The 15,958-nt window shown below is 46.0% G+C and overlaps 1 protein-coding gene across 1 annotated transcript in view; it reads left to right on the forward strand.

Annotated features, from left to right (window-relative positions):
- The window catches only part of NUP214 (nucleoporin 214), a 97,038-nt gene that overhangs the window by 928 nt on the left and 80,152 nt on the right, over positions 1-15,958 (forward strand). The window contains exons 2-12 of the mRNA XM_048512150.1: positions 1-105; positions 1,885-2,036; positions 3,149-3,353; positions 4,721-4,791; positions 4,972-5,035; positions 6,161-6,264; positions 6,882-6,988; positions 9,990-10,056; positions 10,540-10,666; positions 11,722-11,883; positions 14,397-14,856. The exon at positions 1-105 is cut by the window's left edge and continues 91 nt beyond it. Of these exons, the coding sequence (XP_048368107.1) occupies positions 1-105; positions 1,885-2,036; positions 3,149-3,353; positions 4,721-4,791; positions 4,972-5,035; positions 6,161-6,264; positions 6,882-6,988; positions 9,990-10,056; positions 10,540-10,666; positions 11,722-11,883; positions 14,397-14,856 (1,624 nt within the window). The remainder of the gene's footprint in view (positions 106-1,884; positions 2,037-3,148; positions 3,354-4,720; positions 4,792-4,971; positions 5,036-6,160; positions 6,265-6,881; positions 6,989-9,989; positions 10,057-10,539; positions 10,667-11,721; positions 11,884-14,396; positions 14,857-15,958) is intronic.

The following is a 15,958-nucleotide window of genomic DNA, read 5'->3' on the forward strand; positions in this document are numbered from 1 at the left end:
ACAAGTATGGCTTAGTTTTTGCTGGCTGCGGAACTGAGGTGCAGATCTTTCAGACAAAAGATCTTCTTCTGCAGAATGAAGCCGGGGAGTCTCCCAATAAGATCGGTGAGTTTTTCCTCACTTCTGAGTATGCATGTTTTCTGCTGTGATCGACAAAAAGGCCCTCTTGCTGATTTGATTAATGTATGTTCTCAGTCAATGGAGCTTAGGGCTGTGTCCTTCCAACTGTTGAGTCTAGACACCCACTTTTAACCTCTAACCTGGAACCCACTTTCCTATTTTCATTGGTGCCTGATTATGCAAAGAATGTTAATTACTTTGAAGCTACTAAGTATACGACATCATTTCACGAACAGATAGAAGATCATGGTTGCAGTATTTGTATGTTGTCTCTTATCCATGTGGGATTTAAGGCAGCTTATGTACTGTCAAGAAACACAATAGCATACAATCTAGAAAAAATGTAAAATTTCCAAATAAATTGGGAGAGTAGTCTAGAACAAGGGCACATTCAGTAAAAAGCATAGATTCCTGTGCTTGTTTTCAAAAGCATTAGGCCCCTTCCGCACACGCAGAATAATGCGTTTTCAAACCACTTTCACAACTGTTTGCAAGTGGGTCTTGCTATTCCGCACAGCTTCAAAGAGCACTGAAAGCAGTTTGAAAGTGCATTATTCTGTATGTGTGGAAGGAACCATAGATTCCTGTGCTTGTTTTCATACAGTCTTTTTTCAGTCCCCTTTGTCCCACCTCCTGACAAGTGCCAAAAGGTTTAAGACTGAAATTCTGTGTTCCTTACTTAGAAATACGTTTCTTTGATCTCATACTGACTTTGCTGTTAATGTACCATGGGTCACCAAAGTCCATAGTGGGTTTGCTGCTCGACTGTCACTTCCTAGCAGGCATCTACAAAATTCATTCCTATCATACTACATCTAGCACCATGACTGTTGTCTGTGGAAGGTTTATGCAAGAGTATCAGGCTGCTGTGATTTGTTGCTTCAGACATATTCCTGAACTATGATTTGTTGCTGAGTGAATAAATTCTGTTCTCACGTACGCTCATAATTCTCCTTGTGGTGCCAAACAATGGTCCTCCAAAAGATCTGATGAGAAATGAATGTATTCCAGAAGGCGTAGAATATTGAAAGTCGGAAGAGACTGGCAAGCTTGCTCAAGGCCTTGAGGACTTAGAGATCCTGAAAGGGGAGACTTTGCAAATGGAGTTTCAGATTGTTCTCTTTTCCCAGTTTTGCAGTGCATTTCTAGTTCGACATTTAATTCATGAACAAATATTGAGAGGATTGACAAAATAATGTAAGGGCTAGCCCAGGGGTAGGGAACCTGCGGCTCTCCAGTTGTTCAGGAACTACAATTCCCATCAGCCTCTGTCAGCATGGCCAATTGGCCATGCTGGTAGGGGCTGATGGGAATTGTAGTTCCTGAACATCTGGAGAGCCGCAGGTTCCCTACCCCTGGGCTAGACCAAGATCTGTGCAGTCTTATATTTAATTTCCAGTGCTAGCCGGCTGATGTCTTAAGCAGAACTCAGTGGGAAAGACTGTTGTATGTTCTCAATACTGGAGGTAAGCTGTCTTCAGAAGTGAGAGGTATCATTGGGCAACCATAGGTAATTGGTTAGTAGTATTTTGTGATTATACTAACACAGGCTCAAGAGCTCCTGGAATTTCTAATGGATTTGCTTACTGTCTTGTATTGCTTTATCTATGAATGGATGCTGATAATCCATCTGACACACATACCCTGATCCCACCTGGTAGTCCATGACCCCATCTTGGCAATTAGTTGGGAGTTATGCTTGAATAACAGGATTAGGGAGTCTCTGCAAAATTACCAACTATGTTCTCTGGGTTTGTTTTACAGTGGAGAATGTCCAGAGCGTTCTTGTTCCTATGAAGTTTCCACTGCATCACTTAGCACTCAATTGTGATAACCTCATCATTTCTGTCTGCATGGCCTCCAGTGACTGTGGGACCTTCATTGGCTTTTTTGATGTCCGTACCTTTGCTAATCAGGTGAGATGGAGTGTCTGTGGATCTTAATTGATCCTTGTAGCTGAGGGGTAAAACTAATACACTGCTTCTAGCAGGTCCCGAGTTCATTCCATGACAATTTAAATTCAAAGGAACTCAAGTAGATCTCTGCTCCAGATCACCGAGGCTTGCTGCCTTTTGGAATAGACTTTGCTGGCCTTGAGCCATCATGCTCCATAGGTTAATTTGTCAGATTACGACTGGGGAAACTATGGCTTAAGTCCTCACTCAGCCACAAAGCGATCAATATCCGGTCATTCTTTTAGTCAGCATAACCCACCTCCAAGGCAAAGGTGAAATGGAAGTGAGCAAATCTGTTCACACTGTTCTGGGCTCCTGAGATTCATAGCAGGATTGGAATGGAGTACTGTGTTCAGTTATGGTCGCCACATCTCAAAAATGATATTGAAGAGATAGAAAAAGTGCAGAGAAGGGCAATGAGGATGATTGAGGGACTGGAGCACCTTCCTTACGAGGAGAGGCTGCAGCGTTTGGGACTTTTAGTTTGGAGAGGAGACGTCTGAGGGGGGATATGATTGAAGTCTATAAAATTATGCATGGGGTAGAAAATGTTAACAGAGAGAATTTTTTATCTCTTTCTCACAATACTGAAACTAGGGGGCATACATTGAAACTGCGGGGGGGGGGGGGAAGAATTAGGACTAATAAAAGGAAACATTTTTTCACACAACGCGTGATTGGTTTTTGGAATATGCTGCCACAAGAGGTGGAGATGACCACTAACCTGGATAGCTTTCAAAGGGTCTTGGACAGATTTATGGAAGAGATCTATGGTTACCAATCTTGATGCTCCTTGATCTGACAGTGCAAATGCCTTAACAGTCCAGGTGCTCAGGAGCAGCAGCAGCAGCAGCAGGCCATTGCTTTCACATCCTGCATGTGAGCTCCCCAAGGCATCTGGTGGGCCACTGCGAGTAGCAGAGTGCTGGACTAGATGGGCTCTGGTCTGATCCAGCAGGCTCTTTCTTAGGTTCTTATGAATGTGCCAGATAGGGGGTGGATGGGCTTGTATCCTGCAAGCGGGGGCAGGCTGTGGCAGGAGTTTGATGGAAATGTTTGCTTCCTTCGAGCAGGCTAAACCACAGAAGCGTCCCATTGCTTTTCATAAGCTGCCCAAAGAAGCTGGCAGCATGGCTCTGGTCAGTGACCTGAAGTGGAACCCTGTGAACCCTTCCATGCTGGCCCTCTGTGCATCTGACGGCAGCGTCTGCGTCCTGCAGGTCACAGATGTCGTGAAGGTGCACGCCACTCTTCCTCCCTCCGTGGGTGCAACAACAGGTGGGTGGCCAGAATTTTGGTTGGTATAGACACCTGTGGAGATAAAAGACTGCTTTTCCACTTGAAGAGTTTACCTCCCCTTCAAAACACCTATGCAACCGGCATGTCTCATTCAGTTGCGTGTAACAGGACTGTGATCCACTGCAGTTTCCTGATGTATGTATATACCCATGGTGGCGAACCTTTGGCACTCCAGATGTTATGGACTACAATTCCCATCAGCCCCTTCCAGCATGGCCAATTGGCCATGCTGGCAGGGGCTGATGGGAATTGTAGTCCATAACATCTGGAGTGCCAAAGGTTCACCACCACTGGTATATACAGTGGCAGTCCCAAGCCTGTTCCTGCGTTTCTATCAGGGGCTTTGTTGAGAGCTCAGGGACTACTTTGGCCTGGACACCCAACTGCAGATCCCGTTCAGCTGTGAAACTGGGACTGGCGACAGCCTGGTGAAACACAGGACCTGGGTCCTGAGAGACCTGGTGTCATTTCACAGGGTCTGCAAGACGGATCTGTGTCACCAGGCTTATCAGTTGAGGACAGCAGTGGCATTCCATCTTTTGTCCTCCTCATTTCCTTTCTTTCCTGCATGAATGGTGGTTTTAAAGGGTATTATTTAATTAACTGCTTTCCCTTTGTGGTGCTTATGGCATTGAGATACAATTGATTTTACTGTCTTTATTGTTATTAACAATGTACACTGCCCATATGAGGAAGTGCAACCTATAAAACGAATTGAATGAATGCATGCATGCCTACATAAAACTTGAGATGTTGGCAAAATTGCTTTCTTAGCCCCACCTTCCTCACAGGGTTGGCATGAAGGAAAACAAACTAAGAGTCCCTAGATATGATAAAAATGATGAGGGTCTGTTGAACTAATGGGCATTTGTGAAGCATAAGCCAGAATTTGAATTTGTTTCTCTTGCTGCCATGCCTCTTGCTGCCAATTGACCATGCTGGCAGGGGCTGATGGGATTTGTAGTCCATGGACATCTGGAGAGCCGCAGGTTGCAGGCCCCTGTTCTAAGGGGAAACCATCCAAGCACCATGACTGGCTGGTCATCATTCACAGATCAGGTATAGACAAATTCACAGATCAGGTATAGACAAAAGACATCTGGAACAGGGGCTGTAGCCCTGTCAGGAAATGGTTGAAATTGAGCAGAAAATCAGAGTGGATCCAACCCAAAAACTGGTTTATCATTTCGTATCAGACCACAGTATCCTGGAAAGGCCGCCCTACCCCCGAAGTTGCCCACAGAGCAAGGAGACACAACCCATACAATCCACTGATGAGAAGAAACCTTTGAAGTAAGTTCAAGGTTGTGATCTCATCTTGTTTTTCTCTCTTGTTTTTCTCTCAGTGTGCTGGAGCCCCAAAGGGAAGCAGTTGGCTGTGGGCAAGCTGAATGGCACTGTGGTCCAGTATCTACCTGTAAGTATCTGTCTGCAGTGAACCCCTTCTCTTTTGTACGAGTCATGTTTAAGGTGGTGGGGTATCGAGCATACAGCTGGCAAAAGCACTGCATAAGTGCATTATTGTTATGTGGTAAAACTTTCATTTGTGATTGTGAGCAGCAGAGTACTCTGAAAAGTGCTCCATTCTCTGTTTCAGAACCTGCAGGAGAAGAAAACCATTCCCTGCCCACCATTCTATGAGGCTGATAATCCTGTTAAAGGTACGGCATCTCTTCAGCTTCTAGGAGACTGGCCGCTCATGCCTTGGAACAGAGTTGAGCCGTATAACTTGTCCAGTAAATAAACCAAACTGTAGGTATATCCCAGAATGCGGCTGATGAGTTCGCCATATTGTGAGGAACCTACCAGGCGTTTTCTTGGGTTTTCTTCTGCACACAGATGAGAACACACGAGTCAGTCCAGCAGATCCTCTGATGGTCCAGGAAACAGAACTGTTGGAAAGGAGACGGTGGTTGGAGTGTAAAGACATCAGTACAATATATGGTGTTATGCTCTGTGAATCTGTTCTGTTAATAGCAGTGTTTTCTACCGGAGCAAAGAGCTTGCTGGCTACATTTTTGTACTAGAGCAGGGGTCTACAACCTGCAGCTCTCCAGATGTTCATGGACTACAAATCCCATCAGCCCCTGCCAGCATGGCCAATTGGCCATTTGTAGTCCATGAACATCTGGAGAGCTGCAGGTTGCAGACCCCTGTACAAAAGGAAGGCACCATTAGCAGAAAAGAATGGTAAGATCCAGCCTGGAGCCCCTTAAATACACTGTTCATTATAATTGTAATTATTATTATAATTATAATCACAGTTTGTGACACACATTAATTTTTAATCTTTGGTCATTTTAGTGCTAGAGGGTTTCTTTTTAAAAAAAAACCCTATAATGTAATTGTGGAATTTGTAATGCTTTTTATTTTAACGGACAAATCCTCTTTTAATTCAGAAGGGTATCTTTTTTTTTCCATTTTCAACATACCTTATTCATAAATCATTTCACAATACCATTAAGTTATAAAAACAAGGAACTGGGTGGATTAACCAATATGACAAAGACGAATCCATCCATCATCTGACACAACAGTCGTGCAAATCAGGTTGCTCATCTATTGCCAGTTCTCCTTAGTAAATGAGAAGGTTAAAAATGTACTAAATAAATTTTAAACTAGGCTGAAGTCAAGGGCAGTACCTGTAATTTTGTCATTTTTTTTTTGTAGGTATGCATGCTGGGTAGGAATGTTTCCCAGCGTCGCACCTGCTCTTACCTTCATATGAAGTATATAAGCAACCAGTTCTTTAAACCTTGTGTTCTGTCGTCTCTTCTCCTTTCCAGTCCTGGACGTGTTGTGGGTTGGCACTTATGTCTTCACAATTGTATATGCAGCAGCAGACGGGACCTTGGAGACTCCCCCTGAAGTGGTGATGGTTGTGCTTCCGGTACGTGTTGTGGAGATGCATAAGAACTTATACTCTTCTTTCTTCAAAGATTTGCATATTTATTAAGAACATAAGAAAGAGCCCGCTGGATCAGACCAGAGTTCATCTAGCCCAGCATTCTGCTACTCGCAGTGGCCCACCAGGTGCCTTGGAGAGCTCACGTGCAGGATGTGAAAGAAAGGGCCTTCTGCTGCTGCTGCTCCCGAGCACCAGGTCTGCTAAGGCCTTTGCAGTCTGAGATCAAGGAGGATCAAGATTGGTAGCCATAGATCGACTTCTCCATAAATCTTTCCAAGCCCCTTTTAAAGCTATCCAATTGGCCATTCTGGCAGGGGCTGATGGGAATTGTAGTCCATGAACATCTGGAGCACCGTAGGTTGGCCACCCTTGAGTTAGTCCTTCTGTTCCTAATACACCTCACATGGTTGTTGTGAGGAAACTGTTCCACGCTCCTGGCGGGAAGGACAAAATAGAAGTTCATCATTAGGTTGCATGGTATTTTGCAGAGGTTTTCATATTGTGTGTCTTGAGATCATATCGCTATTTGGCTGTAGCGTGCCTGTTGAGTTTACAAGGAGCCCTTTAAAGGCAGCTTCCTGTTCTTGCTTTCCATCCAGAAAAAGGAAGAGAAAAGACCGGAGCGGTTTGTTAACTTTATGGAACCCTGTTACGGCAGCTGCACCGAGAGGCAACATCACTACTTCCTCAATTATGTTGAGGACTGGTAAGCCATGAAATGATGCTCCCCATCTCCTGCCAAAGTATGCCTGTGTAGCGCTCTGATATTCTGCCAGTATTGGTCAGCTTACACTTCATTGCATAATGGAGGACCAGTTAGTGCCTGGTCATACTTGTGGTCACTTTTTGACGTGCTGCCCAAGTAGCCTTCCAGTCAGGCACTAACTGAGGGAATTCAGGCCCTTAATTCCCGGACTCACCTGCACAACGATGCCAGCAGCGTCTGAGGAGTGTATTGCAAATTAAAAGACGCAGCATTAGGCTCTTGCAGAAACAACACTTGCTTGAAAACAGTGAGTCGTTGCCAGATGAGAACTAGTTTGTCCAATTAGCTACAAAAGGATTCCAGATCAGCAGGCAAATTGGGGATGCAACGGAGTGGATTCCTCTCTGTCCTGCTGACACTTCTCTGCTCTTCATGAAACCCTAACTCTCAGACCAGACCAATGAGACCTTGCTACTTGGCTTTCCCTTGAGTGTGTGACAACTGCTGTTCGTACCCCTGACCTCCTGACGAACGAACTGGAATACAATTTTCTGAATCCAGTGCTTTACTTGGGTGCAGCTGCTTCCTTGGCTCAGTTCCAAGCACTGAAACCTGGCCCCAGAGCTGATCTAGCACAGGAAGTGATAGAGAAGCAGCAAACAAGCCAGAGTTTGTATAGAAAAGCAGCAAACAAACCAGAGTTTGTATAGAGCAGCAGCAAACAAATCAGGGTTTGTATAAGCAAACTCTATATGGCTGCCCTCTAGAAAACCAGCAAACAAACCAGAGTTTGTATACAGAAGCATCAAACAGACCAGAGTTTGTATAAAACTTGGATGTTGCTTAACATCTCATCAGCCATCCAGAACTTACTGAACAAATCCAAAGTGTGAAGTGCTCTTGGAAGAAAGCAACATGAGGCAGCAACATCTGCCAGAGTGGATGAAAACATGAGGGTAGATCAGTCAGCAGCCAAAAAGACTCATGGAAAACAGAAACTTGTGCCGCACGATGATCAGGCAACCTTCTTGGAGAAAAATCTGTGGCAGTCATAGGGCTGGTTCACAAGTTCATCTTTCCACTGTGCCTGCGCTGCAGTTGTGCAAGTTTGTCTCTTCATGTGCAGGATCTGGTGGTCATCAGCTTGATGTGCGCCATCTTCCTCCGTGAAGATTGCAAAATCAGCCCTCTGGGCGTGTGACTGGGAAGGGCTGGGTGCTTTCTCCGACTGTTAGGATGGCCATGTTCAAGTTGCAGAGTGAATCCTTTGCATGCAGGAGATCCTGGTTTGTCGGAGTGGCTACCATTCAGAGCCGATTCGGATGGACCAACTTTATATAAAGGATGTTCATGTAATAATCCCTCAGAGCATGTAGCAGCCCATTCTTGCCTTTTTATGAGTGTAAACTGTTCTCAGGAACCAACATATTTCTTCTTGCTCTGTCCCCAGAGAGATTTATGACATCTTTACACCAGACCCGTGCTTGCACACATTGCCCAACCTCTGTAGAGTTGCTAGAGCACATTCTGTTCACTTGCCCAACATTTACAGAATTTAGAACCTAGTTTTTTTCTGAAGGCTCCAACTTTGACAGGTCCATTCTCTACAAATTCCAGATTGAACTATCTCCTGAATAATCAGGACCCGCCCGAAGTTACTGGAAATGGTGGCCAGTTTCCTGGTTAATTCCCTGAAATAATTTTCTGGGCTTTCCTCCTTGTATTAATGATGTCTGTATATTCCTGATTTTTTTTCTTTTTACCACTTGTATCATTCTATTAAACCCTATCTGGCGCATACTATCCATTTTATTTTCTGATGCCTAATAAAGGTTTAGTTTAAGTACATAAGAACAAGCCTGCTGGATCAGACCAGAGTCCATCTAGTCCAGCACTCTGCTATTCGCAGTGGCCCACCAGATGCCTTGGGGAGCTCACATGCAGGATGTGAAAGCAATGGCCTTCTGCGGCTGTTGCTCCTGAGCACCTGGTCTGCTAAGGCATTTGCAATCTGAGATCAAGGCAGATCAAGATTGGTAGCCATAGATCGACTTCTCCATAAATATGCCCAAGCCCCTTTGAAAGCTATCCGGGTTAGTGGCCATCACCACCTCCTCTGGCAGCATATTCCAAACACCAATCTCGCGTTGCGGGAAGAAATGTTTCCTTTTATTAGTCCTAATTCTTCCCCCCAGCATTTTCAATGTATGCCCCCTGGTTTTAGTATTGTGAGAAAGAGAGAAACATTTCTCTCTGTTAACATTTTCTACCCCATGCATAATTTTATAGACTTCAATCATATCCCCCCTCAGCCGTCTCCTCTCTGAACTAAAGAGTCCCAAACACTGCAGCCTCTCCTCGTAAGGAAGGTGCTCCAGTCCCTCAATCATCCTTGTTGCCCTTCTCTGCACTTTTTCTATCTCTTCAATATCCTTTTAGATGTGGCGACCAGAACTGAACACAGTACTCCAAGTGCGGTTGCACCACTGCTTTATATAAGGGCATGGCAATCTTTGCAGTTTTATTCTCAATTCCTTTCCTAATTATCCCCAGCATAGAGTTTGCCTTTTTCACAGCTGCCATGCACTGAGTGGACATCCCCATGGAACTACCAACTAAGACAGTTTGAACTGTTCTCAAAGAGCAGTTGGGATTTTGTGCCCCTCTCCTCTACCTATAAAGGTTCCCCCCCACACGTTTAGAAACTAGAGGGACAAGGTTGGTCACGTCCTGTGGAGTGTTCCCTAATCAGTTTGCCCAGTACTGAACTTGAATCTTTTTGAATCTTTGGCAGTCCTTCCACATAAACTCCACAATGCATGCCCAGAAAGGCAACAGCTTAACATCCTTTTTTTCTGTGCATTCTTTCCTTTGCATGAAGTCTTGCTGGTGTCAAAGCACAATCTGCGAAGCCTGAGTGGGTTGCAGCCGTAATGCTGCTTAGAGTCCTCCTCACGCTCCTGACTTTCAATTGACACTGTCCTCCCTCTTGTGTTTAAAGGGATCTGGTCCTCGCCGCTTCCGCCGCTTCCACAGAAGTCAGTATCCTCTCAAGGCAAGGAGACCAGGTAACTCTCGAGGGCAGCCGTATTGACCTGCTGAAGAGAATCCTCCAAGGGGTGATGGATTGTGGCAGAGGGGATGTGGGAGGGTGCCAACGTTGCGAAGAAGAAGAAGAGTTTGGATTTATATCCCCCTTTCTCTCTTGTAAGGAGATTCAAAGGGTATTACAAACTCCTTCCCCCCCCACAACAAACACCCTGTGAGGTGGGTGCAGCTGAGAGAGCTCCAAAAAGCTGTGACTAGCCCAAGGTCACCCAGCTGGTGTGTGTTGGAGTGCACAGGCTACTCTGAATTCCCCAGATAAGCCGGCTCAAGCGACAGAGCGGGGAATCAAACCCGGTTCCTCCAGCGCACCTGCTCTTAACCACTATGCCACTGCTGCTCCTTGAGCAAAGGATGTCTAAAGGTCTGAATGGGCGGCCAGGGCACCGTGGGCTGTCCAGGAGATGCCGCAGAGCAAGCCAAATGGCATTTCGTGTCTTTTGCAGAACAACTGGGAGTTGTGGGTTCTGGAAGACTCCAGCCGAGCAGAGCTTCCTGTGACGGACAAAAGCGATGACACCTTGCCTGTGGGCGTGGCCATAGATTATACCAGCAGCACACCCATAAAGATTAGTAAGTTCTCCTTCAAGGTACCAGTAGGGAGATTTACTGGTGATTTGGGCAGGTGTTCTATCTGGAAGCAATTCCCTACTTGTAGACTTCACTCTTGTGACTGTCCTTCTTTGAACTGCAGGCTCTCAATAGGATTTTTTTTAAAACTGTGAAATACCAAATATTTGGGCTGTACGTGCAACTGAATGAAGTGGCAGAATACATAAGTGGTGAAATCAAGTGAATAATTTCTGTCTGTAGATAGGGGGTTGCTGGTTATTTTTAAAGCACGGTTGCATTTAAAATTCTCTGCGCTGAAAGAAGCAGCACCTTGGGAGGAATTCTGGGAGTGCCCTTTGTGTGGTGTTCTTTTTTTTTTTTAACAACAACCACCTTTATTTGGCATTTAAAAATAGATTCTAGAGCATTGCCAGACATTTTTGAAATACAAATCAAGAGTACATTCAAAGCGCAGACAGGAAGACTGTACATAGCAGTATACATTACTTAGAAAGTTCTGTCACTTGTAAAAGAAATTTTGCTACTTTTTCCAAGAGCACGACATCTGTGTTGTTTAACAGAAGCTCCACAATAGAGCAGTCAGAGTCACTTTCAGATTTGTCTAGGGCCAGTCTGGGAGAGAAATTCCTAATGCCCACATATCTCGGACAGTCAAGAATAATGTGAGCTAGAGTCTCCACTTGATTTTTACAGTGTGGACAAACCCGATCCTGGAGAGGGATGGATAAGTAATGGCCCTTTGTAATGGCTGATGGGAAGGCATTGGATGTGATGATCCTTGTGATGATCCATCTCTGTTGGGGTTCAGTTAATCATTCAAGATATTTGGCTATGTGCCCCTGTTCCGGTATTATTCCGACAGACAGGGGTGAGCATGATTTATTTGCTTGCCCGTGTGGTGTTCTAGTTTACCGCTTACACAGAACACCCCAAAATTCTTTATCATCACATTTCTGCCTTGTCCTGTTACGTATGAAGACAAGACTTCATGATGAGATGATTTGTGGCTTGTTTATGACTGAGTGTCCTGATGTGTTTTTGTGGCATTCTTGCAGGTGAGGAGAAGACGATGGATCCAGCTCCAGTCCTGCTGCTGCTCTCTACTGACGGAGTGCTGTGCCCCTTTTATATGGTCAATCAAAACCCGGGCGTGAGGTCGCTCCTTGTGACACCGCAGCCGTTGCCCACAGAAGGGGACAGGACCCCCAAATTGCCAGGTAGATGTTTCTGGTCTGTGCGTGAAAATTCATTCTGTTTCTTTGTGGATATTTTAGCCATTGATTTATTCATTTACATCATTTATGTACCACTTTTAAGAACATAAGAACTAGCCTGCTGGATCAGACCAGAGTCCATCTAGTACAGCACTCTGCTACTCGCAGTGGTCCACCAGGGAGCTCACGTGCAGGAGGTGAAAGCAAGGGCCTTCTGCTGCTGCTGCTCCTGAGCACCTGGTCTGCTAAGGCATTTGCAATCTCAGATCAAGGAGGATCAAGATTGGTAGCCAGAGATCGACTTCTCCTCCATAAATCTGTCCAAGCCCTTTTTAAAGCTATTTTCTCCCCAATGGAGAACCAAAGTGGCTTACAACTTTCTCCTCTTCTCCATACCGTCCTCACAACAGCCCTGTTAGGTAGTTTAGGCCGAGAGCGTGACTGATCAAAGGTCATGCAGCAAGCGTCCGTGGCAGCGTGGGGATTCACACGCAGCAATGACCCTACATCAGTAATAAACTGGAGGTGTTCTGAATGTCTGTTGGGCCTTTCAGCTCAACACGTCCTAAACAATCAGCCTGAAACCTTAAAACTCAGAGCTGCCCTCAGCCATCGGGCAGGTTCGACAGGAAGATGGATTCTCAGGAAGACAAATGCTGCTCTTTGCTTTGTGCTCCCCTCCCCCCTGCAGAATCAGAAAGGCCTTAAATCCTTCTGTCACCCAGTTTAGTGCACTTGTGTCAACAGTCTTAACGTGCGCTTTTAAAATAAATCTGTGCTACTTTTTTGCTAGGGGGTGATATTCCGAGCAAGTTACAAAGTTCCTAAGAACAACCCCCCCCCCAAAAAAAACATCATTTAGAACAGGGGTCTGCAACCTGTGGCTCTCCAGATGTTCATGGACTTCAATTTGTAGTCCATGAACACCTGGAGAGCCGCAGGTTGCAGACCCCTGATTTGGCTAATTTTGTGTTTGTATAATGCGGAGAACCGAGAGTTTAATTAAATATGCCTTCCATAAACAATTATTTATTTTGGATATTTCTATGCCACCTCTTAAGAGTTCTGCTTGAGCCAGCTTACAATTAAAACCACGTCATGCTATTATAAACAAACGATTAGACGTAAACAGTGTAAAAACTAACTTTAAAAATGAAGCCAAACGTTAAAAACCTGGTAAAATAAACCCCCTAATTCAGGGATCTGTAACCTGCAGCCCTCCAGATGTTCATGGACTACAATTCCCATCAGTCCCTGTCAGAATGGCCAATTGGCCATGCTGGCAGGGGCTGACAGGATTTGTAGTCCATGAACACCTGGAGAGCCGCAGGTTGCAGACCTCTGATTTGGAAGAGGGAGAAATAAATAGTTTGGTGGTGGATAGAGCAGTCAGGTTGCAGCCAGCTAATGGTGACTCGTAGAGCTTTTAAGGCAAGACACCAACAAAGGTGGTTTATCATTGCCTTTCTCTGGACCCTGGACTTCCTCGGTGTTCTCCCATCCAAGTTCCAACCCAGATCCATCTTGTTTAGCTTCTGAGGTCTCTCAAGGTCAGGCTAGCCTGGCCCATCCAGATCAGGGCAATAAGCAAGTAAAAGCCCCATAAAAGAAGCAGACAAGCACTCCACGTTCCAGCTGCAGCATCGGTTAACCTGCAGGTAACATCAGTATGATGTCTGTGGGAGCAGAGAGGAGGGGCAAGTTTATCACTGGAGGCCAAGGCCAACGTCTTCATGTCAGGGATGGTTCCAGGCAGACCTTTCTTGAGAGGGCATTCATAAATGGGCCTTATGAAGGGAGCAGCAGTGACGTAGGAGGTTAAGAGCTCGTGTATCTAATCTGGAGGAACGGGGTTTGATTCCCAGCTCTGCCGCCTGAGCTGTGGAGGCTTATCTGGGGAATTCAGATTAGCCTGTGCACTCCCACACACGCCAGCTGGGTGACCTTGGGCTAGTCACAGCTTCTCGGAGGTCTCTCAGCCCCACCCACCTCACAGGGTGTTTGTTGTGAGGGGGGAAGGGCAAGGAGATTGTAAGCCCCTTTGAGTCTCCTGCAGGAGAGAAAGGGGGGATATAAATCCAAAACTACTCTTCTTCTTCCTCTTCTTCCTCTTCTTCTTCTTCCTCTTCTTCCTCTTCTTCCTCTTCTTCCTCTTCTTCTTCTTTATCAGAGATAGTTTCTAGCGTATACCTGCCTAGCCACTGATGGTGGGTACCTTCCGAGGTGGACTTTTGATGACTCAAGTGGCAGGCATATTTGTGTGGGAAGAGGCAGCCCCTTGGGTTTCATGGTCCCCAGGCCAACGCTTTGGAACTACCATCTCTTGCACAGCTCCGTGACCCAGTTAAGTCAGATACACTCGTGTTTTCATCTGATGCCCTCGACTTGCTCTGCTTCAGCTTAATGCTCGCAGTCTGTTGGTACTCAATGCCATTCCGACTGACTGCGCTCTGCTTAGATTCATGGTCCTGTCATCTTGCAATAACCTAAACGCGCCTCTCTTTTCTCCCCTGCAGGAGGTACTACCCCTTCGTCGACAGCACCTTTTTCTCCGCCCAAGGTTGAAACCGCGTCAGTGGGAGCTGTTGTCCCTGCCGCAGCCATGTCTTCAGTTGCTAACAGCGGGGCGCCTGCCTTCTCCTTTGCGCCCTCAGCTTCAAAGCCAACCGGACCCGCTTCCAATATCCCCCTTCAGTATTCCTTCCCATTGGAGACGTCCAAGCCTGGCTCTGCTCCCAGCCTGAGCGGAGCAGCTGCGTTCTCCTTCTCATCTGCCTCCGCCGCCAAGGCAGTCTCAACGGCACCCCCCTCGGCCTGCCTGGCTCCAGCCTCTGCCAGTTCTTTCTCTTTTGGCTCTGCGTCTTTTAAAACCAGCACAGATGGCTCACCCGGGCCTCCGCTCTCCGCCTCCCCCGTTGGGCCGAAGCAAAATTTCCCCTCTGCAGCTTCCTCCATCAAGGTTAACCTTGCTGAGAAGTAAGTTCCCTTCGAGCAACTTTGCCCGAAGTCTGATTTGCACAGTGCTGCAGCTAACAGCTTTTAATCGTTTCATTTCATTACCTTTATTAGGCATAGGGTAAAACAACAATCAGACTAACAATAACAACAAATAGGAAGGTTATTTAGGTGATCGACAGGAGTGCGCAGTTGTTGATGAAGCTGTGGCCAAAAACTTTGCTACGTCTGCGGTTCTTTTAGTGCAGCAGTCATTGAAAAGCAGATGTATCTTGTCTTGGTCAGAAGTGGCAAGATATGAATTAATACGAGGTTCAGTGTAGAGACTCCTGAGTTCCGTGCGGCGGGAACAATACAGGAGTACATGAGCAGTTGTTTCCACTTGGTTGGGCGAACATTTAATCAGGATGTTCCCCATTCAACTCCTCTCTTTCTTGAACTCACAACATAGTCTCAGACCAGCCACTCCTATCCCCCCAAGTCTGCAATACAAGGCTGATCCTGATCTACTCCATTGAATTATAAGGGTTGCAAGAAATGAATATGCATGCTGTGTTCTGAACACTAGAAAAGGGCTATATCAGCATTAAGTGTTTACTGTTGTGGCGCTTTAGAACCAGGGTGTCATGCTGTAAGCATCTGTTACTCTAGTCCCGTGGTGGCGAACCTTTGGCACTCCAGATGTTATGGACTACAATTCCCATCAGCCCCTACCAGCATGGCCAATTGGCCATGCTGGAAGGGACTGATGGGAATTGTAGTCCATAACATCTGGAGTGCCAAAGGTTCACCACCATGGCAGTCTAGTCAATAATTGAGACTCATGAATGTTTCAAGAGCTTTTATTGAACCGTGTCTGTACCTCAGGTCCAAGAAGCCAGAGCAGGGGGCTCTGCCTTCTGTCCCTCGTGTATATTGGAAAACATTTGCTCATTCTGGTTGTTGTGGGTTTTCTGGGCTGTGTCTTCCCTCTGTGATATGCCTTCCCTCTGTGATAACACCGCTGAAGATGCCAGCCACAGATGCAGACGAAACATTAGGAACAAGATCTACCAGACCACGGCCACACAGCCCGGAAAACCCACCACAACCAGTCGAATCCGGCCGTGAAAGCCTTCGACAA

Source organism: Sphaerodactylus townsendi, linkage group LG12 (assembly GCF_021028975.2).
Source record: "Sphaerodactylus townsendi isolate TG3544 linkage group LG12, MPM_Stown_v2.3, whole genome shotgun sequence".
Classification (NCBI taxonomy): Eukaryota; Metazoa; Chordata; class Lepidosauria; order Squamata; family Sphaerodactylidae; genus Sphaerodactylus; species Sphaerodactylus townsendi.